Genomic DNA, 20,000 nt, shown 5'->3' with positions numbered 1-20,000 from the left:
TGTGTGTGCAGAAGAACCACAGGGAAAATGAAAATACGAAATATACGATTAAGTCCTGACTAGTTTCGTGAAGAAGTATCACGAAACTAGTCAGGACTTAATCGTATATTTCGTATTTTCATTTTCCCTGTGGTTCTTCTGCATCTGAGCATCACGTTTTCCTGTGATTTTTGCGCATATATATATGTGTGTGTGTGTCTGTGTGTGTATGTTTTCAACTTTAACCCGGTCTTATTACAAGAAGTGGGATTGGGAAAGAAACACTACAACATTATATCAAATTGAATGGAATCAAGGAAGGAAAAATTTCACACATTTTCTTATATCAAATTAAATGCAATGCAGACAGAAAAAAAAATCACCTAATTGCTTATATCAAACTACATGCACTCCAGAAAGGAAAAATTTCTCACAATTTGCTAAATCAAATTGAACGCAATGCAGACAAAGAAGAAATCATCTATTGGCTTATATAAAAGTAGATACAATCAAGAAAGGAAATATTTCACACAATTTACTATGTCAAATTGAACGCAACGCAGAAAAAAAGGTTTTACCTATTTGCTTATATCAAACTAGATGCAATCCAGAAAGGCAAAATTTTACACAATTTTCTATGTCACATTGAATGCAATGCAGACAGAAAAAAATTCACACAATTGCCTATATAAGATTAGATGTAATCCAGAAAGGAAAAAAAAATCACACAATTTCCTATATCAAATTGAACGCAATGCAGACAGAAAAAAAATCACCAAATTGCTTATATAAAACTAGATGTAATCCAGAAAGAAAATATTTCACGCAATTTCCTATAACAAATTGAACGCAATACAGACCGTAAAAATTCACCTACTTGTTCAGATCAAACTTGATATCTGATATCCTATATCAAATTGAATGCAATGCATATGGGAAAAAATCACCTATTTTCGTATATCAAAGTAAATGCAATCCAAAAAGGAAATATTTCTTACAATTTCCTAAATCAAATTTTATGCAACGCAGACAGAAAATGTCGCATATTTGCTTATATCAAACTAGATGTTATCCAGAAAGGAAATATTTCACACAATATTCTATATCTAATTGAATGCAATGCAGCCAGAAAAAATCACCTATTTGCTTATATCAAACTAGATGTAATCCAGAAAGGAAAAAGTTCACACAATTCCCTATGTCAAATTGAACGCAATGCAGACAAAAAAAAAAATCTCTTATTATTTCATATCAAACTAAATGTAATCCAGAGAGGAAAAATTTTGCACAATTTCCTATATCAAATTGAACACATTGCAGACAGGAAAAAATCTCCTCTTTGCTTATATTAAACTAGATGCAATCCGGAAAAGAAAAATTTCACACAATTTCCTATATCAAATTGAATGCAATGCAGACTGAAAAAAAATTCAAACAATTGCTTATATCAAACTACATGCAATCTAGAAAGGAAAAAATTCATACAATTTCCTATATCAAATTGAATGCAATACACACAAAAAAAAAAAAATGACACAATTGCCTATATCAAACTGAATACAAATGAGAAAGGAAAATTTCACACAATTTCTTATGTCAAATTGAATGTAATCCAGAAAAAAAATGAGTAAAACAATGACTGAGAATTAACTTTTTAGTTTATTTTCATATATTTTGCGATCTATACTTTCTGTAGCAATAACAGTTATAAATTCATTACTATATCAATGAGACTGCTGGCTATCATCTCGAATAGGGAATGAGTTGAACTCTATAAGTTTGTGCATATCCTACTATAGTCCATTTCTTTTAGCGATGCATATTTGCACCGACTCGCGGCGGTGCCCTTTTAGCTGGGAAAAGTTTCCTGATCGCTGATTGGTTAGAATTATCTTGTCCAACCAATCAGCGATCCGGAAACTTTTCCGAGCTAAAAGGGCACCGCTGCGAGTCGGTGCAAATATGCATCGCTAAAAGAAATGGACTATAACTACAGCGTCGTATAAAAGCTCTGCTCGAACATGTAATATCTCCAGACTTCTAGTAATAACATAGACATTGCTTTATCATACATGTTCCCTACATGTTCTAGGTCAAATCCCTCCATTATACAAATGCATGACGATGTGGATAATCTGTACCAATGCTACAGTTTTTTTGTTTTTTGTTTTTGTTTTTTTTCGTACGCTTTTACATAATGAAAACTCCGAATAAGTCCACAAACATCACTCAGATTCTATGTACGAGCAATACAATGTGTTCAGCACTTTCTAATGTCACAGAAAGTAACCAGAACATTCACTGTTTATATGTACGTCTGACCTCTTATAACAAAACGTTCCCCGATGCCTTGTAAAATAAACAAATATTCGGTTATATATATGAGTGTTTACAGTTTTAAATTGAATTCCATATAAAAAAAATAATGTTCATAGCCCAAAAGATATAAAACAATGAAACCGAAGCAGACGTCTGTGCCTTCATTCTCTACACAAACAGAACATTCACTGTTTATATGTACGTCTGACCTCTTATAACACAACGTTCCCCAATGCCTTGTAAAATAAACAAATATTCGATTATATATATGAGTGTTTACAGTTTTAAATTGAATTCCATATAAAAAAAAATAATGTTCATAGCCCAAAAGAGATATAAAACAATGAAACCGAAGCAGACGTCTGTGCCTTCATTCTCTACACAAACAAATACTTGCACTGACGCATATCTAGGATAACTAGTGCAGCCATACTCCCAGACGTTCTTCTTCATGCACTGACTATCCTTGCTTCCGACGGAAGAAAAAAAGAAAGCTGCAAGTTCACTAGTAATTGTCTTTCACTTTCAATAATGATAAGCGCATGTTGCTAATGGATACTGTTGTTGTGAAGATATATTGGCTTGGTTTTGTTTTCCGGGAGGAGGCTAAAGCATTTTCGATTGATTGATTGATTTAAAGTTTTCAGGCATCCTGACATCTAAGGTCATTGACGCCGGTAACATTTAATTTAAATATTCAAAAATAAAAAAATAAAATAAAATAAAAAATAAAAGAGTATTCAATTAAAATCATAAAAGTTGAATGTCATAAAAGTTAAATAGTATTCAGAAGACCTGCTTCTGAAATAAATCTAAAAATGCCACTTGCATAGGACACATCATTTCCAAGAATCTTGGCAATTTCGATCTTGAAGGCCTTGCTTGCTCTTACTAATGCCAAGATCTAAATACATAGCAATGCAGACCTTTGGTCGGCTGTGTGAAAATGTTTTTTGGTTTAGGATACTGATTTTGGTAGCATTTTGAGATTAGAATATTTTGTTGATTTCATTTTGTTGAAAAGCAGAATAGGAAAACAAAAGGAAAAACAAATTGTTGGAAGCAATTTTTCTTTAACTCTGGAGTTGAGAAAATATTTGACAAAAAGATATAAAGATCAATTTCTGCCCCATGCAAACTACAACAAACTTTCTTCCCAAATATACGCATTTCATTACAATTTATATCAGCTATTGCACTTTATAGATGAAAAATATTATGAATCTGTATTGAGAATTTGAAATATTATTTTTTTTCTGATTAATCAATATAACATTATCTCTACACTAGGATACTCAATTTGCAGACACATGAAGGTTAAGCAGTTGCAGTTCATTATAGTATTTTCATTAAAGCCAAATAACAGAAAACAATGATAAAAAAAAAGCGAAAAAAAAAAAAAAAAAAAAAAAAAAAAAAAAAAAAAACAACGATAGAAGTATTTACATTTTCCCTCCATCACTTCCCATTTGTTTATTACTCTGTATGATTGTCATTGCATTGTAAATCATATTAGCGTCTTTTCCGACCGTAAAAACACACTGAATGTATTTATGCAATTAAAAATTACAATAAATCTTACTGGGAATATAAGCTTTCATTGTAGATAGGTCGAAAACAATGGCTCCTCAACATCCAGACCTTTACATTGACTATGACTCTTTAACTATATACAACGCATTTAAAAATCTCGATGCCATTCTTGATTGCAAATATACTTTTAAGAATTACATTCGGTCTTTTTCTCCATCAGTTGTAAGAAAAAAAAGGTTTATTAAGTAAGTCTTTTAGGAATCTCGGTAATCAGTTTACCCTTACGAAAGGTTTTAATTCTTTCATTCTATATTGTTTCGAGCATTGTTCTCCTTTCTGGTCTTCACCTGCTGGCTCCGATCTTGATTCGTGGGGTAGCAACTTGATGTATATTAAAATCCTTATTCCTGATCTCGATATCAATCTCTGTTACCGCAATTCAGTTAGCTCTTTACATACAGGTAAGAAGTATTGAACTTATAGCATTGCTATACATACTTTACATTAAATACCTGATACAACTTCTATGCAATTACGTCGGCATGGGACTAGCAATTTGTTAAGTTCGTGCTAGAGGATTAGATTACCTCGAGTGTTCATTCGGAGGAGTTTTGTGATTAAATGAGACGAAGAGTGCACAAAACCGAATTCACAGACTCCTCAAAAGGGGGTTTTAAAAGACATTAATTCTCTTATTTCGATTTTTGTTCCGTAGAACATTCTCTTTACAAAAATTATTAGGCCATTTGGCTTGTTTGAAAAACATGGAAAATACGTTATGATGAAATAAGTTATAAACGCCAAATTACCATAATTTTTATAGTTTTGCATAAAGTGAAAATCAACAATACATAGAATTATTCAAAATTTTAGAAAGAAAACCAGTTTGTGATAAAGATGTGTGACAAATATTTTGTACAATTCTGCAGGTCATTATAGAAGATATTTTTGAACAAGAATAAATGAATAAAATAAGAGAACAATTTCTTCCTGAAAAGTTTCCCCAGCTTTACTTTTAGATATGCGAGTGAAAAATTACAAACTAAAAATAAACATTTAAGAATATAGGCTAACAACACTTATATATCACTTGCTCCATAAACTAGATTTAATCAAAGATTTGTAAAATGATTTATTAGAAAAAGAGTAAAATTATTATTCTGTGTGACTGACACTATTGCACATTTTCCTAGTTGCTTAAACAGGACGTGACATAAGATTTGCTCTCGTCAGTTTTCTTCAATTACATCACAGCTGATACGATATTATGATTTCACCACATTTGTGAAGTAATATTTAAAGTGCCGGCAAAGTAACTAAGGGCTTTGGTGTTTTGGAATGCTGCCAGTTAACATAGTCATTGTGAGTTGTTGCCATTTTCTATCTTTTATAACGTGAGAACAACGAGAAAGAGAAACACAAAACTCTATATGGAGAATTAAAGGAATAAAAAGAGTCGTTGATCAGTGACCAGAACGTTCGTAGATTACAGGAATTATTCGTTTATAAGTTCTACTGAAAATTATAGAATTATATTTCGTACATTGAAATCTCACAAGATAAAAAATAAATTGAGGAAATTTTAATGGTCTGGGATGTTTGAGGCAAAAATAATTGCTCTCGGTGTTCTCAAGGAAGATGAGTCATGCCGTCAAAGTCATCCTGAACTCCGACCCCTAATGAAACACCGCCTCCTCCAGATGAGGAATTGCCCTCGGAATTGTTGCAATCGTCATCTGCAACCCGACAGGCACGATGATACCAATCTCTGCATGATGATGATACAGTATAACGTAAACTAGATGTTACCCGCCTAGAGATTTATTGAGACGAAAGCATTATGATTATGACTGGGGGCATCTGGCTGTAAAGTAGGCAAACCACACCACCACGTGTTGGCCAGACGAATTATGCAACTCTTCTGGCCAACAGCTTCCCTGAGTCACCTCCGAGCACGTTGTATTTACGTCAGAGAAACAGCGTTTGGTGGATTTAAGGCTAACTTTTCATGTCAAAAGTGACAGGAGATTATTTTCTTGTCACTTTCATTTCGTTTAATTAACAATAGTTTAATCAATTATTATTATTATTATTATTATTATTATTATTATTATTATTATTATTATCCAAGCTACAACCCTAGTTGGAAAAGCAAGATGCTATAAGCCCAAGGGCCCCAATAGGGAAAAATAGCCCAGTGAGGAAAGGAAATAGATAAATGAAGAGAACAAATTAACAATAAATCATTCTAAAAAAGGCAACAATGTCAAAACAGACATGTCATATATAAACTATTAACAACGTCAAAAACAAATATGTCATATATAAACTATAAAAAGACTCACGTCCGCCTGGTCAACAAAAAAGCATTTGCTCCAACTTTGAACTTTTGAAGTTCTACTGATTCAACTACCCGATTAGGAAGATCATTCCACAACTTGGTCACAGCTGGAATAAAACTTCTGGAGTACTACATAGTATTGAGCCTCAGGATGGAGAAGGCCTGGCTATTAGAATTAACTGCTTGCCTAGTATTACGAACAGGATAGATTCTATCAAAATAGCATTTCTACTAAACCGGCTACAAAATGGCAAAATGTGCCATTCCAAGCTTTTGAAAATGTTTAGTTTTCATGTCAAATTCGTCATCAGCGAACAATCTATCTAGATGATACAGGGGTTTGATTTCTAAAATAAGGCTCTATGCGCACGTTATCACTATTATTGCTAGGTGGAAAAACAGGATACTATAAGCTCTAGGGCTCCAACAGGGAAAAATAGGGCAGTGAGAAAAGGAAATTAATAAACTACATAAAAAGTAATGTATGATTGATATAAGATATTTTAAGATCAGTAACAACGTTAAAATAGACCTGCCATATATAAACATTGAAAAGAGACATATTATTATTATTATTATTATTATTATTATTATTATTATTATTATTATTATTATTATTATTATTACTTGCCAAGCTATAACCCTAGTTGTAAAATCATGATACTATAAGCACAGGAGCCCCAGCAGGGAAAATACCCCAGTGAGGAAAGAAAACAAGGAAAAATATATTTTAAAAATAACATTAAAACAAATATTTCCTATATAAACTATAAAAACAAAACAAGAGGAAGAGAAATTAGATAGAATAGTGTGTCCGAGTGCAAGAGAACTCTAACCCAAAATAGTGGAAGACCATGGTACAGAGGTTATGGCACTATCTAAGACAAGAGAACAATGTTTTGATTTTGGAGTGTCCTTCTCCTAGAAGAGCCGCTTACCACAGCTAAGGAGTCTTCTACCCTTACCAAGAGAAAAGTAGCCACTGAACAATTATAGTGCAGTAGTTTATCCCATGGGTGAAGAAGAATTGTTTGGTAATCTTAGTGTTGTCAGGTGCTTGAGAACAGAGAAGAATTTGTAAGGAATAGGCCAGACTATTCAGTGTATGTGTAGGCAAAGGGAAAATAAACCGAAACCAGAGAGAAGGATCCAATGTAATACTGCCTGGCTATGAGTCAAAGGACCCCATAACTCTCTAGCGGTAGTATCTCACTGGGTGGCTGGTGGCCTGGCCAACCTACTACATTTATTCCAAATTCCTACCTTAAAACTTCATTGTCCTCTTCATCTATGTTTTTATTGCATTACTCAAGCAAAATTTATTGCTCTTCATATCTTCCCGTTGAAATTATCTATAAGAAACAGATAAACAACATTTGTATCTGTTGACATATTTCCACTTCTACCTATTATCTTCTTTTTCAAGTGATTACCTTTAAGCCTTTTCTCTTAATTGGGTTATTGGGGCCTAATAAATAACGTCTCTGCCTGGTATTTGCCAGACGGTGGTTCGAGTCCAGCTCAGACTCGTTAGTGCCTTTAGTGTCTTCAACCTTACCATCCTTGTGAGCTAAGGTTGAGGGGTTTGGAGTAGCCTATAGGTCTATCTGTTGACTCATCAGCAGACATTGCCTAGCCCTCCCTGGTCCTAGCTTTGGTGGAGAGGGTGCTTGGTCACTGATCATATAATATAGGGTCAGTCTCTAGGGCATTGTCCTGCTTACTCGGGCCATTCACGAGCGACCTTTAAAGTGCGATGACATTTTCTCCATTCTAATTGATCTTTTAACTTTTCTCTTACTTTAACTCCTTCTCAAAAGTTCATTTTGAGGATCATTTATCCAAATTTATAATTCCCAGCATCAAATAACCCTATATTATTATTATCATTAAATGCTGAGCTACAACCCTAGTTGGAAAAGCAGGATGCTATAAGCCCAGGGGTCCCAACAGGGAAAATAGCCCAGTGAGGAAAGGGAACAAGGAAAATGAAAATATCTTAAGAATAGTAACAACATTAAAATAAATATTTCCTATATAAACAATAAAAACTTCAACAAAACAAAAAGAAGAGAAACTAGATAGAATCTTTAATGCAAGCATTTTGTTACGAAGTTTCTTCTAACAAAAGAGGTATTGAAGGCAAGGGATGTTTTGTGAATGATTTTGATAGAAGGAAATATGCATCTTGATATAGGTATAGAGAAGAGAGAGAGAGAGAGAGAGAGAGAGAGAGAGAGAGAGAGAGAGAGAGAGAGAGAGAGAGAGAGAGAGAGAGTAGGAAATTCATGACCGCCCACGCTTACTTTTATATCTGCATTTTTCAGTTCAAGTAAAGGTCAAATAATTCCCATCTGTCACTTAATAAGGGTAATGTAGTTTCTACACAGTTGTTTATTTCTGTGTTTTGAAGACAGAAAATGAAAGCAGATCATTAATACATCTCATTATTTTTTTCCAGAAAATTATTCACTTACAGAATTTTCAGTCCCTTATTATCACTATAGTCTATTTCTTTTAGCGATGCAGATTTGCACCGACTCGCAGCGGTGCCCTTTTAGCTCGGAAAAGTTCCCTGATCGCTGATTGGTTGGCTGAGATAATTCTAACCAATCAGCGATCAGGAAACTTTTCCGAGCTAAAAGGGCACCGCTGCGAGTCGGTGCAAATTTTGCATCGCTAAAAGAAATTGACTATAGTCAGTTGAATAAGCCAATATAAGGAATCCCTGAGATTTTTATCATGGTCGCAAAACAAAATTGATTTAATTTTAAGATTATTTTCAATAAAGAAACAATTCCATAGCGTAAGAGATGATAAGTTGAATGTAAATATAAGCTCATGTAACTAGATTATGGAAAATCTCGTTTAAAATGTTACTGGAAAAGGTAACAAATATAAGTATTAGTTGGAATATTTTGCAGCAACTGACGAATTGTTAAATTCATGTTTATTATCATTATAATAATAATAATAATTATTATTATTATTATTATTATTATTATTATTATTATTATTATTATTATTATTATTAATTGCTAAGCTACAACCCTAGTTGGAAAAGCTGAATGCTATAAGCCCAGGGGCTCCAACAGGGAAAATAGCTCAGTGAAGAAAGGAAACGAGGAAAAAATAGATATTTTAAGAATAATATTAAAATAAATATCTCCTATATAAACTATAAAAACTTTAACTATAAGCTATTTTCTGTCAAGAAGCAGATCTATCTCTTGCTTGGAGTTCAAGGCCCAATTTTTTATTCTATTCCAAATTCACAGATTTTCTCAGTAACCTGGCATACCGTGATATAGTGGTTTGAATTATTGATACCTTGTACTTGGCTGACAGCAATGCAATCAGTATCATAGCGTACCAACCGTGTGTCACACGATCGTACATAATTCATTTTGTATATATTATGCTTGTATCTTCGCTCTTCCCTCGCACTAAAAAGAACCAGAATAAACATGTCTGCGTTTCTCCTATGTAACAGTGTCTGTTTTTCAAACATGAAATTTCTTGTTGCTTTGAGCTTTTGTATATAAAGGAGAGTGTTCTATAATAAATTAACTCAGTTCATGTACCAACCGTGTGTCACACGATCTTACAATAGTAACAGAAAGAGACAAGACATGGTGATAATAGGAAGTAACTTTGAGAAATCGTTGATCAAATTTCACTTGATTTTCCTGTATAATATCTACGATAATGGAATTTGCGAACTCCATTGCAGTCTGGAGACTATATCATGAAGTGACGTATGCTGGGTGTGTTGAAACAATCAACCAGTATATTGGAAATATTCGATGCAACTTGAAAGAAAGTTCCAGTATAACCTTGAGTTATTTTTACAATAATTTTCTATGCTGATTTTTTTTTTCTAATCAAGAACCTCCGAGAGACATTACTGCTATGGAGAGCTTGCCAGTATATTTCCTTATATCCTTTCCTCACTGGGCTATTTTTCCCTATTGGGGCCCCTGGGCTTATAGCATCTTGCTTTTCCAACTAGGGTTGTAGCTTGGATAGTAATAATAATAATAATAATAACCTTAAGTAAGTTATTTTTACAATAATTTTCTATGCTGATTTTTTTTTAATCAAGAACCTCCGAGAGACATTACTGCTATGGAGAGCTTGCCAGTATATTTCCTTATTTCCTTTCCTCACTGGGCTATTTTTTCCCTATTGGGGCCCCTGGGCTTATAGCATCTTGCTTTTCCAACTAGGGTTGTAGCTTGGATAGTAATAATAATAATAATAATAACCTTAAGTAAGTTATTTTTACAATAATTTTCTATGCTGATTTTTTTTTCTAATCAAGAACCTCCGAGAGACATTACTGCTATGGAGAACTTGCCAGTATATTTCCTTATTTCCTTTCCTCACTGGGCTATTTTTCCCTATTGGGGCCCCTGGGCTTATAGCATCTGGCTTTTCCAACTAGGGTTGTAGCTTGGATAGTAATAATAATAATAATAATAATAATAATAATAATAACCTTAAGTAAGTTATTTTTACAATAATTTTCTATGCTGATTTTTTTTTTCTAATTAAGAACCTTCGAGAGACATTACTGCTATGGAGAGGTTGCCATTACTGTACTTAGAAAAAGTTTGACATAGCTCAGAGAATGCTTCTTTTATCAGGTTAGGCATAAGTAGGGTTATTTTTCATTCAAGTATATGCGCAATAAATTGTTTTTTGTCGTACAAAAACTTAAAATGTTATATGTATTGACATTTCATTACAGTCTATGATTATTCATCCATTTCTTATTTTTGATATGTTTTTAATTTAATTCATAATCATTTGGTCTGAAAACCTGACACTGGAACCTCTTTGAAGTTGTTCGAGACGTTTTAAAGGCGTTGGATAGGAAAAATTGAATGAGAACATTCTTCTTCAGAAGATAAATCTGTTCTTCTTTCTACTATTTCACTTTCCTTCTCTAATGCAACAGGCTTCTTCAATACCGATAACTGAATTGTCGCTAAGTAGAAGGAAAGATATTAAAACTTTAACACTTTATCGGGATTGGTTTATATGTGCCAAGAGATGTAACCTACCTTGAGTGGAAAAGTTTAGCTAAATGTTTTTCAAGATTAAGATTGATCTCTCCCTCTCTCACAGATCGCCTATTTCCCTTAACTCAATACTCGACAATGGTATTTTGCGTCCAAAAGAATCGGTAGAGAGAAAACCGGAGGAAAGAGATGGAGTGTGCGCCATTCCAGTCTCCTGGAGGAGGAGAAGCCAGGGGGAGAAGGCACACCGACTCGCACACTCAACACTAGCCTGTTGCTTCGATCAATACGTGTGCGTTCGCTCTCGTAGAAATGAAGGCAACGTGAGATATTATTCGCCTCGAAGCCATCTCTTTCTTCCAGAATCCGAAGATTATCTCGTCGTTCAGCTATTCAAAGAGCTTACGTTAAGCCACTCCTATTGGCTAGTCTCCACCTAGCATGGCGTTCATTAGAGCACGGGTAAACATTGGCCACTGGTCCTACGGTCCAGGGATTCGGTGGCGTGAGACTTCATAGTGGGTGGAAGATGTTATGTTGGGAGAGAAGCGCTGTCGATAGGGTAGTGGATGGTAGGCGGCCCTCATCGTCCTCCTCAAGCAGCACTTGTCCACGAAGGGCACTCCAGACGTTTTTCTGTTTCCTGTGCCTTTTAGCACCGTGAGAGGTGCCGTTGGGCTGTACCACTCTGCCGGACGGCCATTATGAAGGCTACCATTGCCACCTCCCCAGTGACACAGATGCTTAGGCCTTATAAACTTAGGATCAATTTGTGTTATATGTGACCCATATGGGCTTTCATCTTCAACAACAGCCCATCTGGGTTAAAGTGCTTATTTTGCAGGACTTGGTAGTGTAGCTTAAGAGTTTGCTTTTCATGTGATTGTTAGTTAACCCATAGTGTTGCGTGATCAGAAGCTAGAACGGTTCTAGAGAACAAAATGCAGCACCATTAAAATGGAACCCACCAATGCCTGAGTATCGAAGACCTTAGACAGTCCAGTACAGGCGATGAAACAAACACTGGTCGATCACAGTTCATGGTTTCCTAATACGAAGAAGTCCTGTCCCAGTTTCTTTCCAAGCAGCTCGTCACCAGCCAGTCCTATGGTATCATTCCTCGGGACCAGAAGTTGAAGAGGAGAAAACAGGACGCCCGTAACAGTCAGAGGGAGGAAGACGCCCTTCTGTAGAAGCTCATCCCCATGTTTGACGGAACGACACCAGACGTCATCACGCCCGAAGTGATGCCTCCCGACGCCAGAAGGTGAGTCCTTTAATTAGGATGGGGATAATGAGTTACTCAATATTGTTTGTTATGAACACCCACCTCTCTTTTCAGTGTATTTTTTCATTGAAATCCGTATCTCCTTTCGATAATCAACATATCCAAGTACAACACCAAAGGGATTTATTGGAAAAAAATGAAGCAATATAACTTAGTTTGTAGAATTATCGTCTCATTAATCCATCATAAATGGTTACCATTGCCGTATAACAAGCAAATTGAATCCGGCATGTATGAATAGATAAGTGAATATATATATATATATATATATATATATATATATATGTATGTATGTATATAATATGTATGCGTATATAAATGCACGTATATATGCATACCTATATGGTATGTGTATAATATATATATATATATATATATATATATATATATATATATATATATGTGTGTGTGTGTGTGCGTGTGTGTGTGTGTGTGTTTATGTAGATATTTACTGTATATATATATATATATATATATATATATATATATATATATACACACTATAATTATATATACTGAAGGACCAGTACCAATGTTTACCAGTTTTATGATGAACAGCCATTATATTTATGTACATATATATATATATATATATATATATATATATATATATACATATATATATATACATATATATATATATATATATATGTATATATATATATATATATATATATATATATGTATATATATATATATATATATATATATATATATATATATATATATATATATATATGTATGTGTGTGTATACATAGGTGGCATCATTTTATTAAAAAAAAAACACAAGACAACCATTAAATATTCTGTAGAATCTCTTTTTGGGGGCATCATTTTGTAGAAAACTGAAGAAATACGCAAATCTCAATCATTAAATAGTTTGTAATTTATTGTAGATTATATCACAGGGAAAAGAAAATCAGTGTACACTGTTTGTGGGGGAGGCAACACAGAAGGACCCCTTTTTTTCAGAATAAATTTTCAAATTAATATAGCCCCAAATAATCTCGTAAGTTCAGACTATCACTATGTCAAAATTCATTGCAATTATTTCATTATTATTGAATGCAGTTTTAGGGGATTTGTAATTAGGGGGCCCATAGACCCCCCAAGGTGGTTCTTGATCAAATTAAAAATAGATTTCTCGATTGTTAAATAGTTATTCTTAAAAAGTTGAAGTGTCTTCATCTTTTCAAAGAATTTCCTTTATCGGATTTACCGAATGTAAATCTATTTTTGGGTGGCATCATTTTGTAGAAAAGTGAAAAAAATATAAAAATGACACAAGACTCAACCATAAAATATTATGTAGAATCTCTTTTTGGGTGGATTCATTTTGTAGAAAACTGAAAAAGAAAATATAAAAATTACGCAAGACTTAACCATTAAATATTCTGTAAAATCTCTTTATGGGTGGCATCATTTTGTAGAAAAGTGGAAAAGATGTAAAAAATACATTAGACTCAATCATTAAATATTTTGTAAGTTTTCTTACATTCTATCACATGGAAAAGTAAATCAGTGTAGGCTGTGTGTGGGGTGGGGGCCAACACCTAAGGACCACCCTTTTTAGGATAAATATCCAAATTAATGTAGCCCCAAATAATCTCTTATGTTCTTACAATCTCCATGTTTAAATTCATTGCAATTGGTTCATTATTATTGAATGTAGTTTTAGGAAGATTGTAGTTACGTGGCCCGTAGACACCCCAAGGTGGTTCTTGATCAAAGTAAAAGTAGGGACGTTAGATATCTCGATTGTTAAATAATTATTTTTTAAAAGTTGAAGTCTCTTCATCTTCCCACCGAATTTGCTTTATCAGATTTACCGAATGAGAATCTATTTTTGGGCGGAATCATTTTGTAGAAAAACGAAAACAATATAGAAAATACATAAGATGCAATCATTAAATCTCCTGTAAGTTTTTATTCATTCTATCACATAGAAAAGAAAATTAGTGTATGCTGGGTGTGTGAGGGCAACACCCAAGGATCCCCTTTTTTAGGATAAATTTCCAAATTGATATAGCCCCAAATAATCTCCTATGTTCATACAATCTCTATGTCCAAATTCATTGTAATTGGTTCATTATTGTTGAATGCAGTTTTAGAGGGTTTGTAATCAAGGTGGTACTTGATCAAAATAAGAATAACGACGTTAGATTTCCCAATTGTTAAATAATTACTTTGAGAAAGTTGAAGCCTACGGTGCTAGCCTGCCCGTTTTCACCCGATTGCATGGAACACAGTTTTAAAGTTTCTGTAATCATAGGGCTCGTAGACCTTCAAGGTGGATCTTAATCAAAATAGAAATAGCAGCATTAGCTTTCTCGAGAAATATTACATAAGATTCGATCATTAAATATTCCGTAAGTTCCTTGTACAATTTCTCTATAGCGAACAAGCAGACGAACACACACAGACTCACCAGATTTATTAGTATAGATGTATATTTGAATATATACTGTATATATGTATATATATGTATATAAATATGCATATATATATATATATATATATATATATATATGTATGTATGTTTACACACACAAATGTACGCGACCCGTGAAAGATGACAAGTAATTATTCAGATAGCTATGCACTCACGCATACGCAGCCCCCTGCGTGACTGAATATATATATATATATATATATATATATATATATATATATATATATATATATATATATATATATATATATATATATATATATGGACGGAAGAGGTGAATAGCCAGCTCTTAAGATGAATTCCACTTGTGTAGGTATAAGTTTATTATGTAAATTACTTTCATCGTTAATTTAATTGTATTTTACATTCAAGTCAGTTTATGTAAATTTACGCTATTTTTAAGAATTAACTTTTTATTTCACGTATTTATTTACAAAGTCTCACATAACCTGTTTGAGAGTGTTATGTGATCCGTGCAAGATAATGGGGCTTATTTAATGTTCTTTTAGATTTTTATTAGGTATTGCGTCATGTTTGTGAGAAAATACGTAATTTATATATTATGCCATGTGCCTTGGATGATTCCCAAAAATCCCAGCGTTAGAACTTATCTTTTTTTATTTTGAGGCCAAAGGGTGGGCGGAGCTAGTTGACAGAGAGTCGTCTCACTGTGCGTCCGAGAGTTGCCTGAAACCCAGAATTCGTCTTTTGACATTTTTATCTAGTTGATAATTCTGATGCCCTTAGGCCAACGCCCCAAGCTACCAGATCTCGGACCTGGAACATTCTGGAAGTAGCTAAGTTTCATGTAAATGCGACCTCAGGGGTGCATATATCAGACAGAGATTTCCAGCATTAAGTCATAGCCATCTCCCCCTCTCTCTATCTCTCTCAGCCCAGTGTATTGTTTTAAAAGTGCTTAGTGAAATTTCAAAGTTTTTGTGTGACGGGTTTTTGTAAACAGTGAGTATTTATGAAAAATCTCTCAGAGCTTTTGTAACTGACCCTGTAGTAAAATGAAAAATATTTGTATCGTTATCTGGTTAACTATATTCAATGAGTGTTAAGACAAATCAAATAATGTGTATAATTTGATTTCAAGTGAAACAAGTGGATGTATAATTTTCTTATGTATCATTTCTCTTGTCTTAGTCTAAGGTTTTTCCAGATATAATATTTCAAGTCAAGTTATTATATAATTTTCAGATCATAATATTTTTGTCTTAAATCTAAGTTCTTTTAGACTTAACCCATTTACCCCCAAAAGGACGTACTGGTACGTTTCACAAAACTCATCCCTTTACCCCCATGGACGTACCGGTACGTCCTTGCAAAAAACTGCTATTTACATTTTTTCATAATTTTTATAATTTTTTGAGAAACTTCGGGCATTTTCCAAGAGAATGAGACCAACCTGACCTCTCTATGATGAAAATTAAGGCTGTTAGAGCAATTTTAAAAAAATATACTGCAAAATGTGCTTGAAAAAAAAATAACCCCTGGGGGTTAAGGGCTGGAAAGTTCCAAATAGCCTGGGGGTAAAAGGGTTAATATTTCGAGTGATTATTTTGTTATGTAAATTCCTTCAAAGTGTTGCAATTTTTATGGAATATATTTATTTTTGTAAAGAGTGTAGTATTCCAATCACCAGTGTTTAAATTAGTATTCGCCCGTACCCCTGCTAGAGAATTGTAGTAAGAAGTGGTTGTAAATAATTCTCAAGAATAATTACCCTTGCTGTTTGGATATTCAGTGTTTTGTATATTGCTGTCTGGGAGTTATATAGTTTTCTCAGAGCTAGGGTCTTAATATTTTTTAAGTGTAACAGATTTAATGTAAAATCAAACAGGTGAGTTTGGAACTTGAGAGGTTCTATGGCCTGCCAGCCGTGATATATATAATATTATATGCTTGGTTCCCAGACTCGGGACCATAGTATAACATATTTTTGGTGCCCAGACCCGCGAGCCATCATCATATGATATGATAGTATATATATATATATATATATATATATATATATATGTATATATATATATTTCCAAACACTTGCTCTTTATAGGTGATGTGTATACATACATGCATACATACATACATACGTATGTAAGTATGTATGTATGTATGTGTGTTTGTGTGTTTGTATTTCTTTTTCTCAATGAGGATACCTTAACTTGGTGAAAAGGTATACATATCGCCATGGGATGAAAGGACTGTTGGCCCTTGTGTGGAAAAAAGGGGTCCACACATAAACAAATATTTAAATGTATTTTATTTTTCTGAAAGTTTGTGTATGCGCACGCACGGTTATATATGTTATCTTTTGTTCTACATTACGGTTATTTTTGTCTGTATGTTAGTATTAAGTTGATGACTATAGTCCATTTCTTTTATCGAGGCAGATTTGCACCGACTCGCACCGGTGCCCTTTTAGCTCTGAAAATGTTCCTGATCGCTGATTGGTTAGAATTATCTCGTCCAACCAATCAGCGATCAGGAAACTTTTCCGAGCTAAAAGGGCACCGCTGCGAGTCGGTGCAAATCTGCATCGCTAAAAGAAATTTACTATAGTTTTAAGTACGGTTATTCTTTTGATAAGTGATTAGTTTTAGTTTTAGGAATTGTAGTATTAAGGATTAATAGCCAATATCTGAATGCTTGATTTTAGTATTAAGTGATGGTTATGGTTGTAATGAAACATAGTTTTAAGGTCGTGTTTGGTCTTCAATATCCTTCCCGTGCAAGAGTCCAGCTCTAAGATAACGTAAAAGGAAAGTTTGTGTTGTGGGACTTTTGTCTGTTAGTTCGATCAAGGGTATGGGGGTTGTTCTTGCAACATCCCGCCACAAAGTGACGATAGACATTAAATAGACATTGTTGGTAGTAGGGTGACCAGGGCACCAGCCACCCGTTCAGATACTACTGCTAGAGAGTAATGGGGTCCTTTGACTGGCCAGAGAGTACAACATTGGATCTTTCTCTCGGGTCACGGTTCCTTTTCCCTTTTCCTACACATACACCGAATAGTATGGCCTATTCTTTACATATTCTCTTCTGTCCTCATACTCCCGACAACACTGAGATTACCATACAGTTTTTCTTCTCTCAAGGGGTTAAGTACTGCACTGTAATTGTTCAGTGGCTACTTTACTCTTGATAAGGGTAGAAGAGACTCTTTAAGTATGGTAAGCAGCTCTTTTAGGAGAAGAACACTCCGAAATCAAGCCATTGTTTTCTAGTCTTTCGTAGTGCCATAACCTCTGTACCATGGTCTTCCACTATCTCGGGTTAGAATTCTCTTGCTTGAGGGTACACTCGGGCACACTATTCTACCTTATTTTTCTTCCTCATGTTTTATTAAAGTTTTTACAGTTTATATAGGAGATATTTATTTTAATGATGTTACTGTCCTTTAAGATATTTTTTTTTTGTTTCCTTTCCTCACTGGGCTGTTTTCCCTGTTGGAGCCCCTGGGCTTATAACATCCTGCTTTTCCAACTAGGGATGCAGTTTAGCAAGTAATAATAATAATAATAATAATAATAATAATAATAATAATAATAATAATAATAATAATAGGCGATTGTCCTGCGTTTAGTCTTCAGAGGAGGGCATATTTACTTCAGAACAAACCTTTGAGAGATATACTGGGAGAAAATTGTAATATCCTGAACTTGAAAAGAAAATTATACAAGATTATTGGTTTATATCACGAGCTTTGATTATTTTATTAATTTACTTTTTCAATACTTTTAATCCCTTCTTATTTTGTGTTGAGATGTTATTATATGAAAGGTGTGTTCTTGATTTTATAGGTTAAAATGAACCCAAATATTGTGAGTTTACGGGTATGATTGATTAATTTTCATCATATATCGCTGAATGACCTTTGATGACCAAGTGCTTGGCTTAAGACCTAAATTTTATTATTATTATTATTATTATTATTATTATTATTATTATTACTATTATTATTATCATTACTATCCAAGCTACAACCCTAGTTGGAAAAGCAAGATGCTATAATCCCAGGGGCTCCAACATGGAAAAATAGCCCAGTGAGGAAAGGAAATAAGGAAATAAATAAATGAAGAGAACAAATTAACAATAAATCATTCTAAAAAAAAGTAACAACGTCAAAACAGACATGTCATATATAAACTATTAACAACATCAAAAAACAAATATGTCATAAATAAACTATAAAACGACTCATTCAATTCAATCTTTTCCTTATAACAACGCAGCTCAGAAATCACAAATGATAATTTCTAGCCCTCACAATTTTGTCTGCATTGGCCAAGAGATGATAAACCCGAAGAAACAATGTCAATCCCATTGGAAAAAAAAAGGCGAAAAGAATCATAAGCTTTGTTTGAAAAGGGGGAGAAGGCTTATGAGATTTGTCATGAAATTCTATGAAGTCTTGTGAAAAATGATTTCTCCAGTTCAAAATGGATTGTTTTTTTTTATTTCATAGAATCTTAAAGTTTGCATTTATAAATGAAGCTCGGTTTGGTCAGTTACATATATATATATATATATATATATATATATATATATATATATATATATATATGTATGTGTGTATATATATAATACATATATTTATATATATTTATATGTATAATACATATTTATATATATTTATATGTTTATATATATATATATATATATATATATATATATATATATATATATATATATATATTACATGTATATATATCTATATGTTTATATATATATATATATATATATATATATATATATATATATATATATTGTAAATATATAGTTTGTGTGTTAATGTATATCTTTTTATTTTTATTTATAGATATAGATATATATATATATATATATATATATATATATATATATATATATATATATATATCGATCCCCTTTATAATAGCTATATTTCTCTCTCTCTCTCTCTCTCTCTCTCTCTCTCTCTCTCTCTCTCTCTCTCTCTCTCTCTCTCCAAGGTCCATTTACTTTAGCAGGATATTTATAGTTAGTATTCTTTCTTCTCCCTTTCTCCTTAAGAACCATTTTTCATAGTT

General features: G+C 33.2%; 1 protein-coding gene across 3 annotated transcripts in view; it reads left to right on the top strand.

The window, feature by feature from the left end:
* The first annotated feature begins 11,491 nt into the window (after positions 1-11,491).
* The window catches only part of gprs (speckle type BTB/POZ protein), a 50,956-nt gene continuing 42,447 nt past the window's right edge, over positions 11,492-20,000 (top strand). Inside the window, exon 1 of one of the 3 annotated variants that reach the window (XM_068379502.1) lies at positions 11,492-12,466. In XM_068379502.1, the coding sequence (XP_068235603.1) occupies positions 12,405-12,466 (62 nt within the window). In that variant the 5' untranslated portion in view covers positions 11,492-12,404. The remainder of the gene's footprint in view (positions 12,467-20,000) is intronic. The other 2 variants (XM_068379496.1, XM_068379508.1) reach the window with 2 other exon arrangements.

This window comes from Palaemon carinicauda, chromosome 1, assembly GCF_036898095.1.
Source record: "Palaemon carinicauda isolate YSFRI2023 chromosome 1, ASM3689809v2, whole genome shotgun sequence".
NCBI lineage: Eukaryota > Metazoa > Arthropoda > Malacostraca > Decapoda > Palaemonidae > Palaemon > Palaemon carinicauda.
This window is presented reverse-complemented; position numbering and strand designations above follow the sequence as displayed.